Genomic DNA, 15,740 nt, shown 5'->3' with positions numbered 1-15,740 from the left:
GCATTCCTCAGCCCCTGGGCCCCTTAGAAAGCTTCAAGGTGAAGCAACAAGCTCGCCTGGGTGAGCTGTGTTGCAACCTCCTCCCCCCATTTTGCTATAAATAGTCGTGGGGGACTGAAGGAAAAAGGTTCAGCATCCTTAGTAAGCATATTTCACTGAAATTAGTGAGAATAAGGAGAAAAAAAAAGAAAAATCAAGGTTGAGGCGCTTTCGTAACGTTTCCATGAACATTCTTCGTCGTTCTTCATCCATTCTTCATCGTTCATCATTCTTCGACCGATTAGTTTTCGATTTCAAAGCTGTGAATTCATTCTATGCACCCTTAGGGGTCCATTCTTGCTTTGTATGTCTTCATCTTCATTCTTCTACCATCAATATTCTTTTTCTTTGTTTTAAGCGAGTTTCAACCGATCGTTTAAGTTGTAATCTCACTTAATCAATGTTAAAATGAATTTCAACCGATTGTTTGTGTTGTAATCTCGTTTAATCACCTTTAAAATAAAATTCAACCGATCATTTATGCTGTAACCTCGGTTAATCATCAAAAAGGTAAGTTTCAACTGATCATTTACTTTAAAAGTTCTCTTTTAATGAGTTGAGAAATAATCAGGTGAAACCAAAGCTAAAATCAACTCACAAATCAAGCTTTTGCCCTCAAGAAAATCATTTGAATTTTTTTAAAGGTCCAATGCCTTAATGCCCCCCCCCCTTTTTTTTACTTTTATCGGTTAAAGCGAACCATTTAAAAGTATAAAATCAACACCCCGCATAACTTTCTTGCTTTTCAAAGAACTACGTAAGTTTGTTTGTACAGTTACAATTTCTGTTAGACTAATCTTTTAGTAAGCTACTGAGTCAGCAGTTAGTTAGTTGCTTCTATGACAAGCTTTGATGTTCTATACATATATACTTTTTTGTCTGTAAAACGCAATTAAATGAATAAAATTTTGTTTCCCTAAATTCTCCCTCACTCTCTATGTACTTTGTACTCTAAACTCCATTTCATGAAAGCAACAAATTTTGTCATCCACTAAAATTGCCTCATAAGTTGGGAAGTTCGCAAGCAAACTGCAAAGCGACCAAATTCTAAATTGTTTGTTCGCATTGGTGTAGGCTCATCAATGTTGTTTACATCTATTCATCTGCATATCTGTAGGTCATTATTAGATGTGTACATCATCTTTTTTTTGGGTAATATATTTGTAATTGTCAACATACATTTACTCATTATACCATCTAGAAAATGGGATAGATAACTTTATAATTAATCTTTGTGATGTCATTATGTGGCACACTAGCTACCTATTCTTTCATAGTTCATATGTCATACTTTAGGTAGCTTTAGGTGCAACACATATGGTAAAAAATTAAAGTAAAATAAAAAAAAATATTTGACATATCTTTGAGCATAAAGGTTCATGTAGATTCTTTGTTTAAGATAGATATGCTTTTGTATAGTCATAACATTAAACCTTTGTTAACTAATCATAAATTTTTGTTTATTAAAATGTTGATCTTGTTAAACTTATCAGTTATCAGTACTTTTTTTTTTGCGAAAATGTTAACCAATAAGTATGTGTCTGTATATTTCATTTTGTAAGTGTATATGTTCTGTTGTTTCACGATTGGTATATTGAAATCTCTTTTCAGGTATTGTGGATCTTTGGAGCCAATGCCTATGCCTGCAGGGAGTGGTGGTATTGCCCATGCATTGTTTGTCTCCAAAGATTGTAGAATTCCCAACATTCGAATCCAAACCCGTCAACTTGAGAACCTTTTGGACAAGAGGATTATTGTGGCAGTTGAATCTTGGGATCGTCAGTCTCGATATCCATCAGGCCATTATGTGTGAACTATTTGGGAGATAGGTGATAGAGATATTGAAATCGAGGTATGGAATATTGGATTTTGTATGATTTCTCTCTTTGTATCAATAGTGGGAAAAGCAATGAATAAGTATGTGGCAACTTCTACTTATGCTCTCTGCCAACTGCCAAAGTAGTATTATTGCCAAAGTACTATTTGGGGTACAATATTCTAGTGGTACAGTCTTGTGTATAAGATATTGTTGAAAGTTAATAATGAAATTTGAAATTATTGTTTGGAGCTTTTCATATATGGAATTTTCTTATGCAACCTTCTTACAAGTGGAATTTTATTACAAATATTTTTCTTGTCTTTTGCAGTCATTGCTAAAGCTCTTAAGATATCAACAGGCCTATGTCATCTACGATAAAATGGAAAAAATTTCAAGTGATTGGTGTACCAACATGTTTGGCCCAACTCGCAGTGCTTACTTGTTGGTGATAGGCTCAATGGTTTACTTGGCTTAGAACATTTTTGGTGAAAATGCTTTATTTTGATGTGTTTGACTCATTGTCTTGTATACAGAATTACAATGCTTTATTTAGGCTTAATGGATTGGCCTCAATTAAAAGAAATGAGATTAAAAAAAACAAACTTTCTAAGACGGTTCTATAGATAACTGCCTTAGAAAGTATTATATTCTAAGACGGTCGTGATGTGTAGACCATCTGAGAATGTACTACATTCTAAGACGGTCTTAAGGTACGACCATCTTAGAATGTACTATATTCTAAGACTTGTTAGATCAAGTGGCCTCAGAATAATTAAGAAGGGGGGGTTGAATTAATTATTAGTGAACCTTTACTAATTAAAAAAAACTTATCCTTCTTAATGTTACTAGATTCAATTAGGCTTTTAATAGAATGTTAAGAAAATAAAGAACAGAAATAGAAACTTAACCAAAGTAAAAGCGATAATTAAAGTGCATAGTGGAAATTAAAGAGTGTAGGGAAAAAGAAGACAAACACAAGAATTTATACTGGTTCGGCAGCAACCTGTGCCTACATCCAGTCCCCAAGCGACTTGCGGTCCTTGAGATTTCTTTTCAACCTTGTAAAAGCCATTACAAGCAAAGATCCACAAGGGATGTACCCTCCCTTGTTCTCTTTGAACAACCAAGTGGATGTACCCTCCACTTGAACTGATCCACAAGAGATGTACCCTCTCTTGTTCTCAGTTACAACAACCCAAGTAGATGTACCCTCTAATTGTACCACAAAGGATGTACCCTCCAATGTGTTAAGACAAAGTTCTTAGGCGGTTAGTCCTTCGAAACTTTGTGAAGGGGAAACAAAAGATATCTCAGGCGGTTAGTCCTTTGAAATCTTTTGTTTAAGGGAAAGGGAAGAATCAAAAGAATTCTCAGACTGTGTCATTTTGAATTCTTTGAAAAGGGAGAAGGGAGACACAAAAGAATTCAGGCGGTTAGTCCTTTGTTCTTTTGGAAAAGGGAGAAGAGAGATACAAAAAGAATTCAGACAGTTAGTCCTTGTCGAATTCTTTTTGGCAAAGGGAGAAGATAATGAAAAAGATGAATAACACACCTTTGTTTTCTGTGAAAGAACAAGGTTTGGAAACCAAAAAACTTAGAAAGCTTTTGGCAAAAGAAGAAGAAGAAGTTCAGGAAGATGTTCAAAAAGTTGTGTAAAAAGTTATATCAAGTTTTTAAAATGCAAGTCAAGGTCTTGCTTTTATAGACTCTTCATTTCTGGTCAAGAAAACCAATGGAAGAGTTATAACCTTGAGAAAATCTTGGGAAAACCATTGGAAGAGTTACATCTCTTGATTTTTATTCAAAACTTGTCACTAGTAATTGATTACCAAAAACATGTAATCGATTACACAAAGCATTTTATGAAAAAATGCGACTCTTCACAATTGAATTTGAATTTCAACGTTCAGATACACTGGTAATCGATTAACGTTGCAAATTCAGTTAAAAGCTTTTGAAATCAAACTTTGCCACTGGTAATCGATTACAGGAAACTGGTAATCGATTACCATAGAGTAAAAACTCTGGTAACTTAGAAAATTTTGAGAAAAACTCTTTTGAAAAACAAAACTGTGCTATGTTTGTTTTTTGAAAAATCTTTTCAATACTTCCCTTGTGAAGTCTTCTTGATTTCTTCTCTTGAATCTTGAATTCATCTTCTCTTGAATCTTGAAATCAAACTTCTCTTGATTCTTGAATCTTCTTGATTTCTTCTCATGAAACTTGAAATTAATCTTGATCTTGAACTTGTTGACTCAATCTTGAAATCATTCTTTGGGCTTTTTGTCATCATCTTTGTCATCATCAAAACTACTTGAATCAACTTGATTCATCATCATGAAGCTTGCTTCTAAAATCTCCCTCTTTTTGATGATGACAAACCTGAAATCAAGAAACACATACACATTCTTTTTCCTAGTCGATCACTCACTTAATTCTCCATATGCTCCCCCTTTGTTTTTGAGTTTAAGATTCACTTGAAATTAAATTACTTAATTATATGAGTTCTTGATTTAATCCCTATTTTCTCTCCCCCTTTGGCATCAACAAAAAGCCAAAGTGCGTAAGACATACATGATTTTAAAAAAATCATCCACATAGCATCCATTGTAAATCAATCATAAAAGATTCTAAACTAATCATGAAGCAAGACATGAATAAACCAAATTAAAATATAAACCACATAGTCATATAACATAATTCATAAATGTTCATTCATACTAAGCAAATATTAAAAGAAATACTAAATGTTCAAATGTCATAATAATATAGCCAAATACACGACTAGAAATCAAAGAACTAATAATACTAAAGATTAATAAAGTCTAAGACGATGGTGGTGGTGGTGGTGGTGGTAGATCAAAGCATGTGCGGATGTAAGTGACATCTCCTTCAATCTTGGTGATCCTTGAGTCCATCTCATCGAATCGCATGTCCACTTATAATTCCAAAGCATCAAACCTTTCACCAACATAGGTTTGAAGACCATCGAACATGCCCAAAATCCTTTGAAGAAGAGAGGAATCTTCTCCAACTGGTAAGTTTCCTTCATCATCAATGGGTTGAGCACATTTTTTTACCCAAGAGTCATCATGCTCTTTGCGGTAACCAAAAGATGCAATCACAGCAGCACCGATCAAGAAGGATCTCTTGATTGGAACATAAGGTTCAGGATCAAGAGGGATATTAAAGTATTGAAGGAAAAAAGTAACTAGGTGTGGATATGGCAATGGAGCATTTAATCACAATGCCTTATGCATGCGATATCGGACTAAGTGTGTCCAATCAATTTGTCGGTCGGTATGAAAAGCCCGCATGACAATAAGATCTTCTTCAAAAACCTGAGCAAGGTTTGAAGATCTTGGAAGCAAAATACGCACAATGACATAATGAAGGATGCGGCTTTCAAAAGCCAATGAACCGGCAAGCAGCCTTCCGGTCATATCCGCTTGGTTGGTGCAAACCAACCGGCGGGCATCATGTACAGAGTAATCAAATTTCCAATCATCATTTAGTGCACCTTCAAATGGTACACCCTCACTAGATAATTGGGTCAAGTCATAGAATAGGGATTGGTCAATGACCATTTTTATCCCATAGACCTCAGAAATCAAAGTGCTTTCTTGAATTTCGAGGTTAGAATAGAAAGCTTTAACTAATTCAGAATAAACAGGCAATTTTAAAGACATGAAAGGAATGAGGTTTGAGTTCTGAAATGCCTGAATGCATTCAAAACACTCATTGGAAAAGAAATCCATGTCAATGAATTTTGGATCGATAATGGAACGAGAAGAGAAAAGATTTGTGTATCGTATCCATTGTTCTTCTGATGAGAACAATGAGGAAGAGGAAATGGAGGAGGGAATCTACATTTCTTGAGCCTCGAAATGTCGTTGGCTTCGACTCAAAGTCCCTTGTGCTTCTTTGATGGTTCCGACATTTGAGGAAGTTATTTGAAATTTCAATCAGTTAAAGTGAAAGAGAATGAAAAAAGATGAAGTTTGGGCTTTGTGGGGAGTGATTTGGATAAGAAATGAGTGAGATATGGCAAAAACAAGAATTGGGAATGAGGGTTCGCGAGAAAATGAAGAGTTGCAGTTTTCAGATTTTGAAATCTGAATATATAGTAGCAGACACGCGTTGTAATCGATTACAACATTTGGTAATCGATTACACCCTTCTTAACTGCCTGTAATCAATTATACTATTGTAGTAATCGATTACCAGAGAGCATTTCAGCCAAAAACAAATGGGTGAAAGACTCTTAAGGGAAAATGGATTTGAATGAAAATCAAAATACTATTTTTAAAAAATATATATATAATATTAACTTTTTGAAAACACTTTATGAAAGAACCTTTAAGTAAGTAATTCTCATATCATATTCAAAATCATGCATAATTAAAAAAAATTGTATATATTCAATTATATCAAAATAATCAACACAGGTATTGAAGAATAATGATCATAGACATTATCAAATATTTAAACAGAAACTTCATGCTTTGAGAAAGAAAATTAACTCAATCATAGACATATAAACACATACTCACAATTTCAATCAATCAAGACAAACAAATAAAATTTTGTTAGTCATCATAATCAAATTAATTGAAAGGAAAATTTCAACCAAAATAAAATTTTAAAAGAGAATGGTTTTGATGTTACCTTTTTCATGATTAAAGTATCTAGATCTTCAAAGATGGAAATCATACTTTTACTTTTTTCTTAATCTTCTTGAGAGATGATCTCATCACTCTCATAGTCCTTGGTTAGAAGGTTGATTTCCTTCTTTGAACCATCAGATGAGTCATTGTCATCCCATGCAATGTATGCCTTCTTGGTCCTTCTTTCTGCATACTTTTTCTTATCACTCTTCTCAGGCCATTCCTCATTTGAGGGACAATTTGCTTTGATGTGACCAAGTTGGTTGCATTTGTAGCATCTAAGAATTTGAGAGTCTTCTTGAGATCTTCTTCCATTGTTGAAGTTCTGACGCCTCTCGATTCTTCTCTTCTTGACAAATTTTTGAAACTTCTTCACAAAGAGTGAGAAGTCTTCTTCATCTTTTGATTCTTCTTCTTCATTTTCTTCTTGCATTGATGAAGAAGCTTTAAGTGCTATACTTCTTTTCTTTTTGTCAGTTTCTTCATTTTGATTAAGTCGTTGAAGTTCCATTTCATGTTCCTGCAATTTTCCAAACAAAGTAGCAAGAGACATAGAGGAAAGATCTTTACTTTAAAAAATAGCAATTACCTTAGGCTGCCATTCCCTACTTAAGCATCTTAAAACTTTATTAATTAGACCTTCATTAGGGAAGATTTTTCCTAAAGAGGCAAGATGGTTGACTATATGTGTGAATCTTTTTTGCATGCTATGGATGTTTTCATTAGGGTTCATCCTAAACAATTCATATTCATGTGTAAGGGTATTGACTCTAGATCTTTTCACGTTAGTGGTGCCTTCATGTGTAAGTTGGAGAGTATCCCACATCTCCTTGGCATTTGTGCAATTTGACACTCTAAAATACTCATCAATTCCTAGGGCTGAAGTAATAATGTTTTTAGCTTTAAGATCATACTGGATTCTTCTTCTATCTTCTTCAGTCCACTTATCTCTAGGTTTTTGTGTTGTGGTGTTAGTACTTACATCTACTACGGTGGGTATGTAAGGTCCTATTTCTATTGCTTCCCAAATGTTTAAATCTATGGCTTCAATGAAAATCTCCATACGGGTTTTCCAATAGTGGTAACCCTCACCATTGAAGAAAGGTGGCCTATGGATGAAATCTCCTTCAGCAAACAAAGAATTTGACAGGGTCATGAATCTTGAAGTGGTTAAACTTTCTACAAGATACCTGCTCTGATACCACTTGTTGGATCAAGTGGCCTCGGAATAATTAAGAAGGGGGGGTTGAATTAATTATTAGTGAACCTTTCCTAATTAAAATCAACTTATCCTTCTTAATGTTACTAGATTCAATTAGGCTTTTACTACAAAGTTAAGAAAGTAAAGAACAGAAATAGAAACTTAACCAAAGTAAAAGCGATAATTAAAGTGCATAGTGGAAATTAAAGAGTGTAGGGAAGAAGAAGACAAACACAAGAATTTATACTGGTTCGGCAACAACATGTGCCTACATCCAGTCCCCAAACGACCTGCAGCCCTTGAGATTTCTTTTCAACCTTGTAAAAGCCTTTACAAGCAAAGATCAACAAGGGATGTACCCTCCCTTGCTCTCTTTAAACAACCAAGTGGATGTACCCTCCACTTGAACTGATCCACAAGAGATGTACCCTCTCTTGTTCTCAGTTACAACAACCCGAGTAGATGTACCCTCTACTTGTACCACAAAGGATGTACCCTCTAATGTGTTAAGACAAAGTTCTCAGGCGGTTAGTCTTTTGAAACTTTATGAAGGGGAAACAAAAAATATCTCAGGCGGTTAGTCCTTTGAAATCTTTTGTTTAAGGGAAAAGGAAGAATCAAAAGAATTCTCAGACTGCGTCGTTTTGAATTTTTTGAAAAGGGAGAAAGGAGACACAAAAGAATTCAGGCGGTTAGTCCTTTGTTCTTTTGGAAAAAGGAGAAGAGAGACACAAAAAGAATTCCGGCAGTTAGTCCTTGTCGAATTCTTTTTGGAAAAGGGAGAAGAGAATGAAAAAGATGAATAACACACATTTGTTCTCTATGAAAGAACAAGGTTTGGAAAGTAGAAAACTTAGAAAGATTTTGGCAAATGAAGAAGAAGAAGAAGTTCAGGAAGATGTTCAAAAAGTTGTGTAAAAAGTTCTATCAAGTTTTTAAAATGCAAGTCAAGGTTTTGCTTTTATAGACTCTTCATGTCTGGTCAAGAAAACCATTGGAAGAGTTATAACCTTGAGAAAACCATTGGAAGAGTTACATCTCTTGATTTTTATTCAAAACTTGTCACTAGTAATTGACTACCAAAAACATGTAATCGATTACACAAAGCATTTTATGAAAAAATGTGACTCTTCACAATTGAATTTGAATTTCAACGTTTAGATACACTGGTAATCGATTAACGTTGCAAATTCAGTTAAAAGATTTTGAAATCAAACTTTGCCACTGGTAATCGATTACAGGAAACTGGTAATCGATTACCATAGAGTAAAAACTCTGGTAACTTAGAAAATTTTGAGAAAAACTCTTTTGAAAAACAAAATTGTGCTATGTTTGTTTTTTGAAAAATCTTTTCAATACTTCCCTTGTGAAGTCTTCTTGATTTCTTCTCTTGAATCTTGAATTCATCTTCTCTTGAATCTTGAAATCAAACTTCTCTTGATTCTTGAATCTTCTTGATTTCTTCTCATGAAACTTGAAATTAATCTTGATCTTGAACTTGTTGACTCAATCTTGAAATCATTCTTTGGGCTTTTTGTCATCATTTTTGTCATCATCAAAACTAATTGAATCAACTTGATTCATCATCATGAAGCTTGCTTCTACAAGACTGTCCCCGTAAGACGACCATCTTCGAATGTACTACATTCTAAGACGGCCTCGTGCTATAATCGTCTTAGAATGCACTATATTCTAAGACAGTCTCCATAACACGACCGTCTTAGAATGTAGTACGTTCTAATACGGTCCTGACGTCAGACTTGTTGGATCAAGTGGCCTCGAAATAATTAAGAAGGGGGGGTTGAATTAATTATGAACATATTTTAACTAATTAAAAATCTATCCTTCTTAATGTTACTAGATTCAATTAGGCTTTTTTAAGTTAAGAAAGTAAAGAATAGAAATAGAAACTTAACCAAAAGTAAAAGCGATAATTAAAAGTATACAGCGGAAATTAAAGAGTGTAGGGAAGAAGAAGACAAACACAAGAATTTATACTGGTTCGGCAACAACCTGTGCCTACATCCAGTCCCCAAGCGACTTGCGGTCCTTGAGATTTCTTTTCAACCTTGTAAAAGCCATTACAAGCAAAGATCCACAAGGGATGTACCCTCCCTTGTTCTCTTTGAACAACCAAGTGGATGTACCCTCCACTTGAACTGATCCACAAGAGATGTACCCTCTCTTGTTCTCAGTTACAACAACCCAAGTAGATGTACCCTCGAATGTGTTAAGACAAAGTTCTCAGGCAGTTAGTCTTTTGAAACTTTATGAAGGGGAAACAAAAAATATCTCAGGCGGTTAGTCCTTTGAAATCTTTTGTTTAAGGGAAAGGGAAGAATCAAAAGAATTCTCAGGCGGTTAGTCCTTTGAATCTTTTGTAAGGGAGAAGAGAGACACAAAAGAATTCAGGCGATTAGTCCTTCGTTCTTTTGGCAAAGGGAGAAGAGAGACACAAAAGAATTCAGGCGGTTAGTCCTTCGTTCTTTTGGCAAAGGAATAAGAGAATGAAAAGGCTGAATAGCACAAGTTTTTGAACAAAGAACTTTTCTTGGAAGAAAAAGTGTTGATCAAAAAGTTTTAGAAAGATGAAGAGAAATGAATTAGAAAATTCAGTAGAAAGAGTTGAAAGATATTGAATGATGTTGAGAGAAGATTGAAAGATAGATGATTGATGATTCTTTATAAAGATATTGAAGGATTCATTAATTCAACTCATGCCATGGTCTCATATTTATAATCTCTTGATGACTCAAGTCAAAGCTTGTGACTCTTGGCAATTTCTTTAAAACTAATCATTTAAAAAGTTGTGACTTTTGAAAAAATCTTCAGAAACAAGTCACTTGAAGAATTGTGACTTTTGGAAATGTATTTTTCGAAATCAGTCACTGGTAATCGATTACCATTAAGGTGTAATCGATTACACATCAACAGATGTGACTCTTCATTTAAATTTTGAAAATTAAAACGTTTAGAAACTCTGGTAATCGATTACAAGTATTGTGTAATCAATTACACAAGTTAAAAATGTTTAAACACAAGTTGTAACTCTTGAAATTTGAAATCTTAACGTTTTAAAACATTGGTAATCGATTACTACCTTCTGGTAATCGATTACCAGAGAGTAAAACTTTGGTAATAATTTTGTGAAAACTTCTTGTGCTACTCAATGTTTTGAAAAACTTTTTAGAACTTATCTTTATTGAGTATTCTCTTGTTTCTTGAATCTTGAGTTTTGAATCTTGATCTTGATTATTCTTGAATCTTGAATCTTGATTCTTGAATCTTGAATCTTGATTCTTGAAACTTGATTCTTGAATCTTGAATCTTGATTCTTGAAACTTGATTCTTGAGTCTTTGGAATTTGCTTGACTCTTGATTCTTTGACATCATCAAAATAACCTTGAAAGACATTGCTTCCACAAGACCGTCTTAAAATATATATAATACATTCAAAGACGGTCGTCTTGAACCGTTGTCGTAGACCCATTAACTTTTTACGACACGCGTTTCAACGATGTTACATAACCGACGTAGTATGTTAAAAATAACCTATGTAAATAATGGCTTTTTTAGTAGTGTTGATAGTTGCAGGATGTTGTAAGTTATTGATGATTCACAAACTCCATGGTTGCTGAAAAATGGCAAATTGACCACTCTGGATTTCATTTACAAACTATTTCCCAATAAGGGTCCATTTTGAAATATATTGCGTGGGGTCTGTTTTAGTAAGCATTTCGCCAGCACGATCAGCGAATCCATCCACGTGGCAGCTTGGAGTGCATTTCGCCATTGGGTTTGGCGAAATAGTCAGCATTTTGCCATTGGGGTTGGCGAAACAGGCTTGGCAGAGTGGATTTCGCCATCCTCATTGGCAAAATAGGTGTAGAGAGTGGATTTCGCCATCCTCATTAGCAAAATTGGTGCTGAAATCGTATTTATTATTAGAGATTTGATTAAAAATCCTTTTCAATTATAAAATAAAATATTAATTGATGCTAAAAAAAAGTATATGTATTTATTAGCATCGATTAAGAGATTTGATTAAACGATTTTAGCATCAATTATGCTATAAAATAAATACATTTATTAGCATCAATTATCTTATAATTATAAACGATTTTTTAATCTTTCCAAATTTGTTTCGCTAACACCACTCGCGAAACATGTTCAGGATGGTCACGTGAATGTTCTCCAAGCCTGTTTCACCAACCCCAATGGCAAAATGCTAACTGTTTCGTCAACCCCAATGGCGAAATGCACTCCAAGCTGCCAAGTGGACGGATTCGCTGATCGTGCTGACGAAATGCTTACCAAAACAAACCCCCCTGTAATATGTTTCAAAATGAACCCTTATTAAAAAATAATTTGTAAATGAAACTCAGTGTGGTCAATTTGCCCTGAAAAGTAATATGACGAACTCAATGTATGAAATTTTGTTTGATAAAATTATTTGAGGTGTTACAATGGAATATATAATATACCGAGACTAAGGATATGAGTGAGTAAATTTTTCCAGGAGCACTTACAAGATAAGAAAATAAGAAAAACAATTAAATTTTTTATAAGTTCAAATTAATTTATGCATAAATTAATTTATAGAAGTTATCTAATCTTTTAAAGAAATTATGGGAGATAATTTTTAAATTAACTTATACATGAATTAATTTTAATTTATAAAAAAAGTTGCTTTTATTTTTTTATTTAAAAGTACTTTTGGATAAGCTTATCTAAACATGTCCGAAACAAACAGGTTTTTGAGTGTTGGACTTGAAGTCCCTTTTTATGCATAATAAAAGAAAAACTTATGCAAACAACCTCACAAAATAAATGCTTTAACAATTGGTTTCTTATACTATTAAATGGGAGACGAGACTGATATATTTGATAGTAAAAAATTTTTGGTCATCGGTCATAAAATTAATATAGATATCTTTTAATTTATTGGGTTACATACTCTAATTTCACTCACTATATGTAATTATTGTTAATTTAATAAATTTTTACACACCATAAAAGTTAAATATAAATTCTTTTGATAAATAAATTATTCTGACGTATATAAACATAACGTGATATTACACTGTATCATTGTATCAAACATATGAATTAGTTGTTAGTAATTTATATATGCGTTTAGGCTGTTCCGAATTTATTCGTTTAAGACATGCTTAGTCTGATCTACTTCGTGGTCTAATCCAATATCAAGAATGCTAGGATTCAACTAATTGGATAATAACACATTGACGTAAAATATGACTCATTCAATTCATTTTATTCTGAATTCTAGTTCTTACATAGTTTGACTTTCAGTTCCATGACTACGTAATTAATTAATAACTCTGAAATTTGTCATTATCAGTCCCCTTATTATTTTTTTTATTTTTATACAAACCCTTAAATATTGGCCAAAGCACAAGCCAATCTCATAGACACGCATTTCATTGTTTTCCGCGCGGTTCAATGACCTTTGTTTTTTTCAATCAGCACTTCCGTCATCTTTTGGATAAGACAAAGTACAAAGATTCACGTTAGCTTTGAAAACCTGTTTGGCATCAATTATTGAGATATAGTAGTGCAGAATTCGCCAAATATATCCTTGGTCAAAATAATTAAATAAATTATCATTGTATTATATTATATACAAAAAGTGATCGATCATATCTAGCTTCACATTCTTCCAAAGCATGTGGTTAGAACTGAATCAAGATAAGGAAGATAATTCCAAAAGTATGAACTTTAATTTAGAGGCAGTTAATTAACTCGTCCTTATTTACAAATACTGTCAATGAGACATTGAAAATCCAACTTTTAATATAACAGATATTTGACATACTTCTACATAGAATCTAGATGATATTTTATAGATGATACTTATCGTCATGACTAGACAACAATACAAGCTCTTTTTTTTTTGTTTCTTTTTTTTTATTCCTATTGGTTTTATCCTAGCAAATCATACATTTGTTTCACATATATGGGTTGGTCAATGGTGCTACTCTGTTTCACTTGGTACTTCCCTGAATCTGCTTCATAATTGTAGTTCATTTCAACCGGTTGAGATTTCACAAAAGGGTCAAATTCAATATTGGCATTGTTAATTTGAAAATCTAAGGTTGGGCAATAAGAGCCATCAGATAAAATTGGACCCAAGTAATTCATATCCAAAAGGTAAGCAAGGGACCAAGTCCTAGGAAGGTTCATCATTTTCTGTTCAACATCTTGATTTGCAGCTGCAAGATTAGCAATTTGGACTTTAGGCTGTGCCTCTTTGTGCTCCAATGCCTTTACCATGCTCTTCTTCTTATAGATCCTGCACAAGACCCAGTCATCCAGCTGATAACACATCCAACAACACCAAGGGAAATGTCAATTATAAAGCAACATTGAATACCAAATCATATTGTAAAAGTTAATAAATTGTTAACGTCAGAGAATGTCACTGTTTAAAGAGGAAATCCTGAGTTTGCATGTCTCGAGAATCCTAACACAAACTCAAGGTCTCCTCGGTAGGCAGTGGTTATCTCTGACGTGAACATAAAGTAACAAGAATGTGGCAAAGGATTAAATGGTTTACCCTCATGGATCCAATTTTCCTGCTTGATGGTATTTTTGATTCAGCCAATCGATACTCATGCATGATCCAATCTGTCTTGGCACCCTTTGGTGGCCTACCCTTGTAAAAGACTAAAGATTTCTTCACCCCTACATGCTTAGATCCACTGTAGATTGCCTTGTCTGTGCCAGTAGCCTTCCAATACCCTGACACGGTTGCTCGGTTAGGCCTCACCCCATTTGGGTACTTCCTGTCTCTTGGAGTAAAGAAATACCATTCATTTTCTCCAAATTCTGTTTTATCTGCATTCCATGGTAATTTAATAACAAGTGTGTTAGAGATGTAATATAATACCATTCATGTCAAGGTTTTTAAAAAAAAATTGCAACTACAATTTCAGCTGCAACGTCAAGGTTTTTTGGCCTGTCTGTGACTGCAATTGTGACTATCACCCATTTGTTCGTAATTTATCTTAATGTTAAGGATCACGACAAAACCTTCAAACCTTAATTAATGTATCTTCACTTAACAGTTTAAGATTTGAGATTTCTGTTTTGACATATGGTACTAGAGACTTTATGACCAAGTGGTTTAAAATTTAATCCTTGTTGCCCTATTATTCTAATAAAAAAAGTTGAATTTCTGGATAAGGTAGGAAGGCTTGTACATTATTCATGTTTTAACAACAAAGAGCTCTTTCATGAAGGAACATAATATAGAGATGCAATATAATTGGGATTGTTAGTTAATGACAAGTGAATTATGCACAGAGACATTATAATGGTGTAATAATATACAAAGTTATGCATAATAAGTTGATAACAAAGCTAATAATTTGGCAAGATGTTACAATTAATATACCTGGCAATTCCCATGGATCAAACTTATAGAGATCCACTTCTGGGATGATAGATGCAGGGCATGGCTTTGAGGTGGCTTGGTTACAAAGGTAATACACAATCAGTTCCTCATCCGTTGGATGAAACCTAAAGCCAGGGGGGAGTTCAGAGCTTGTTGTGCCACCCTCCATTGAGTCCAAAATATCAATTTGGTTTGGTACAGGAAAAGAGGAGTTATTATTATTATGAAGTGAAGGAAAATTGGAGAGGCTTCAAGAGAAATAATAGTATTGAAGGTGTTTGAAATGTTTGCAATGAGATTGGTGTTACTTTTATATTTGAAAGGTGGTTGTTATTTGAATCAAGCATGAACGTCCCAACGATAAGTAAGGTATTAAATAAATTTTAAAAGTATTTTTTCTTTAAATGTATTGGACTTTTTAATAATATATTTAGTCTTTTTATCAACACGTGAGATCATTTTTATTTTATAAATACTAATAACACTTTTTTTTAAAACTAATGAACTTAAAGTATAAATTTTAATTGTTTTATCCGACTGCGTTGCATGGCTATGATTGGAACAATTTTTCCTATTCCTAGTACATGCGTCACCTGG

At 33.7% G+C, this 15,740-nt stretch overlaps 1 protein-coding gene across 1 annotated transcript; it reads right to left on the bottom strand.

Annotated features, from left to right (window-relative positions):
- Positions 1–13,445: 13,445 nt before the first annotated feature.
- Positions 13,446–15,465, bottom strand: LOC114402678 (NAC domain-containing protein 2-like). The gene is made up of 3 exons (XM_028365326.1): positions 15,144–15,465; positions 14,304–14,584; positions 13,446–14,062 (listed from the first exon to the last, which is right to left on the bottom strand). The coding sequence occupies exons 1-3, from the start codon at positions 15,310–15,312 to the stop codon at positions 13,670–13,672; spliced, it is 843 nt and encodes a 280-aa protein (XP_028221127.1). The 5' UTR covers positions 15,313–15,465; the 3' UTR covers positions 13,446–13,669.
- Positions 15,466–15,740: the final 275 nt, after the last annotated feature.

This window comes from Glycine soja, chromosome 20, assembly GCF_004193775.1.
Source record: "Glycine soja cultivar W05 chromosome 20, ASM419377v2, whole genome shotgun sequence".
NCBI lineage: Eukaryota > Viridiplantae > Streptophyta > Magnoliopsida > Fabales > Fabaceae > Glycine > Glycine soja.
The sequence above is the reverse complement of the archived record's forward strand: the minus strand, read 5'-3'. Positions and strand labels throughout refer to the sequence as shown.

Bases quoted from the DNA above. Each gene is read 5' to 3' on its own strand.
- LOC114402678 (XM_028365326.1), bottom strand. From the start codon at position 15,312: ATGGAGGGTGGCACAACAAGCTCTGAACTCCCCCCTGGCTTTAGGTTT. The intron at 14,585-15,143 runs GTATATTAATTG...CATGGAATGCAG, and splicing joins TGATCCATGGGAATTGCCAG to ATAAAACAGAATTTGGAGAA. The intron at 14,063-14,303 runs GTAAACCATTTA...ATGTGTTATCAG, and splicing joins GGAAAATTGGATCCATGAGG to CTGGATGACTGGGTCTTGTG.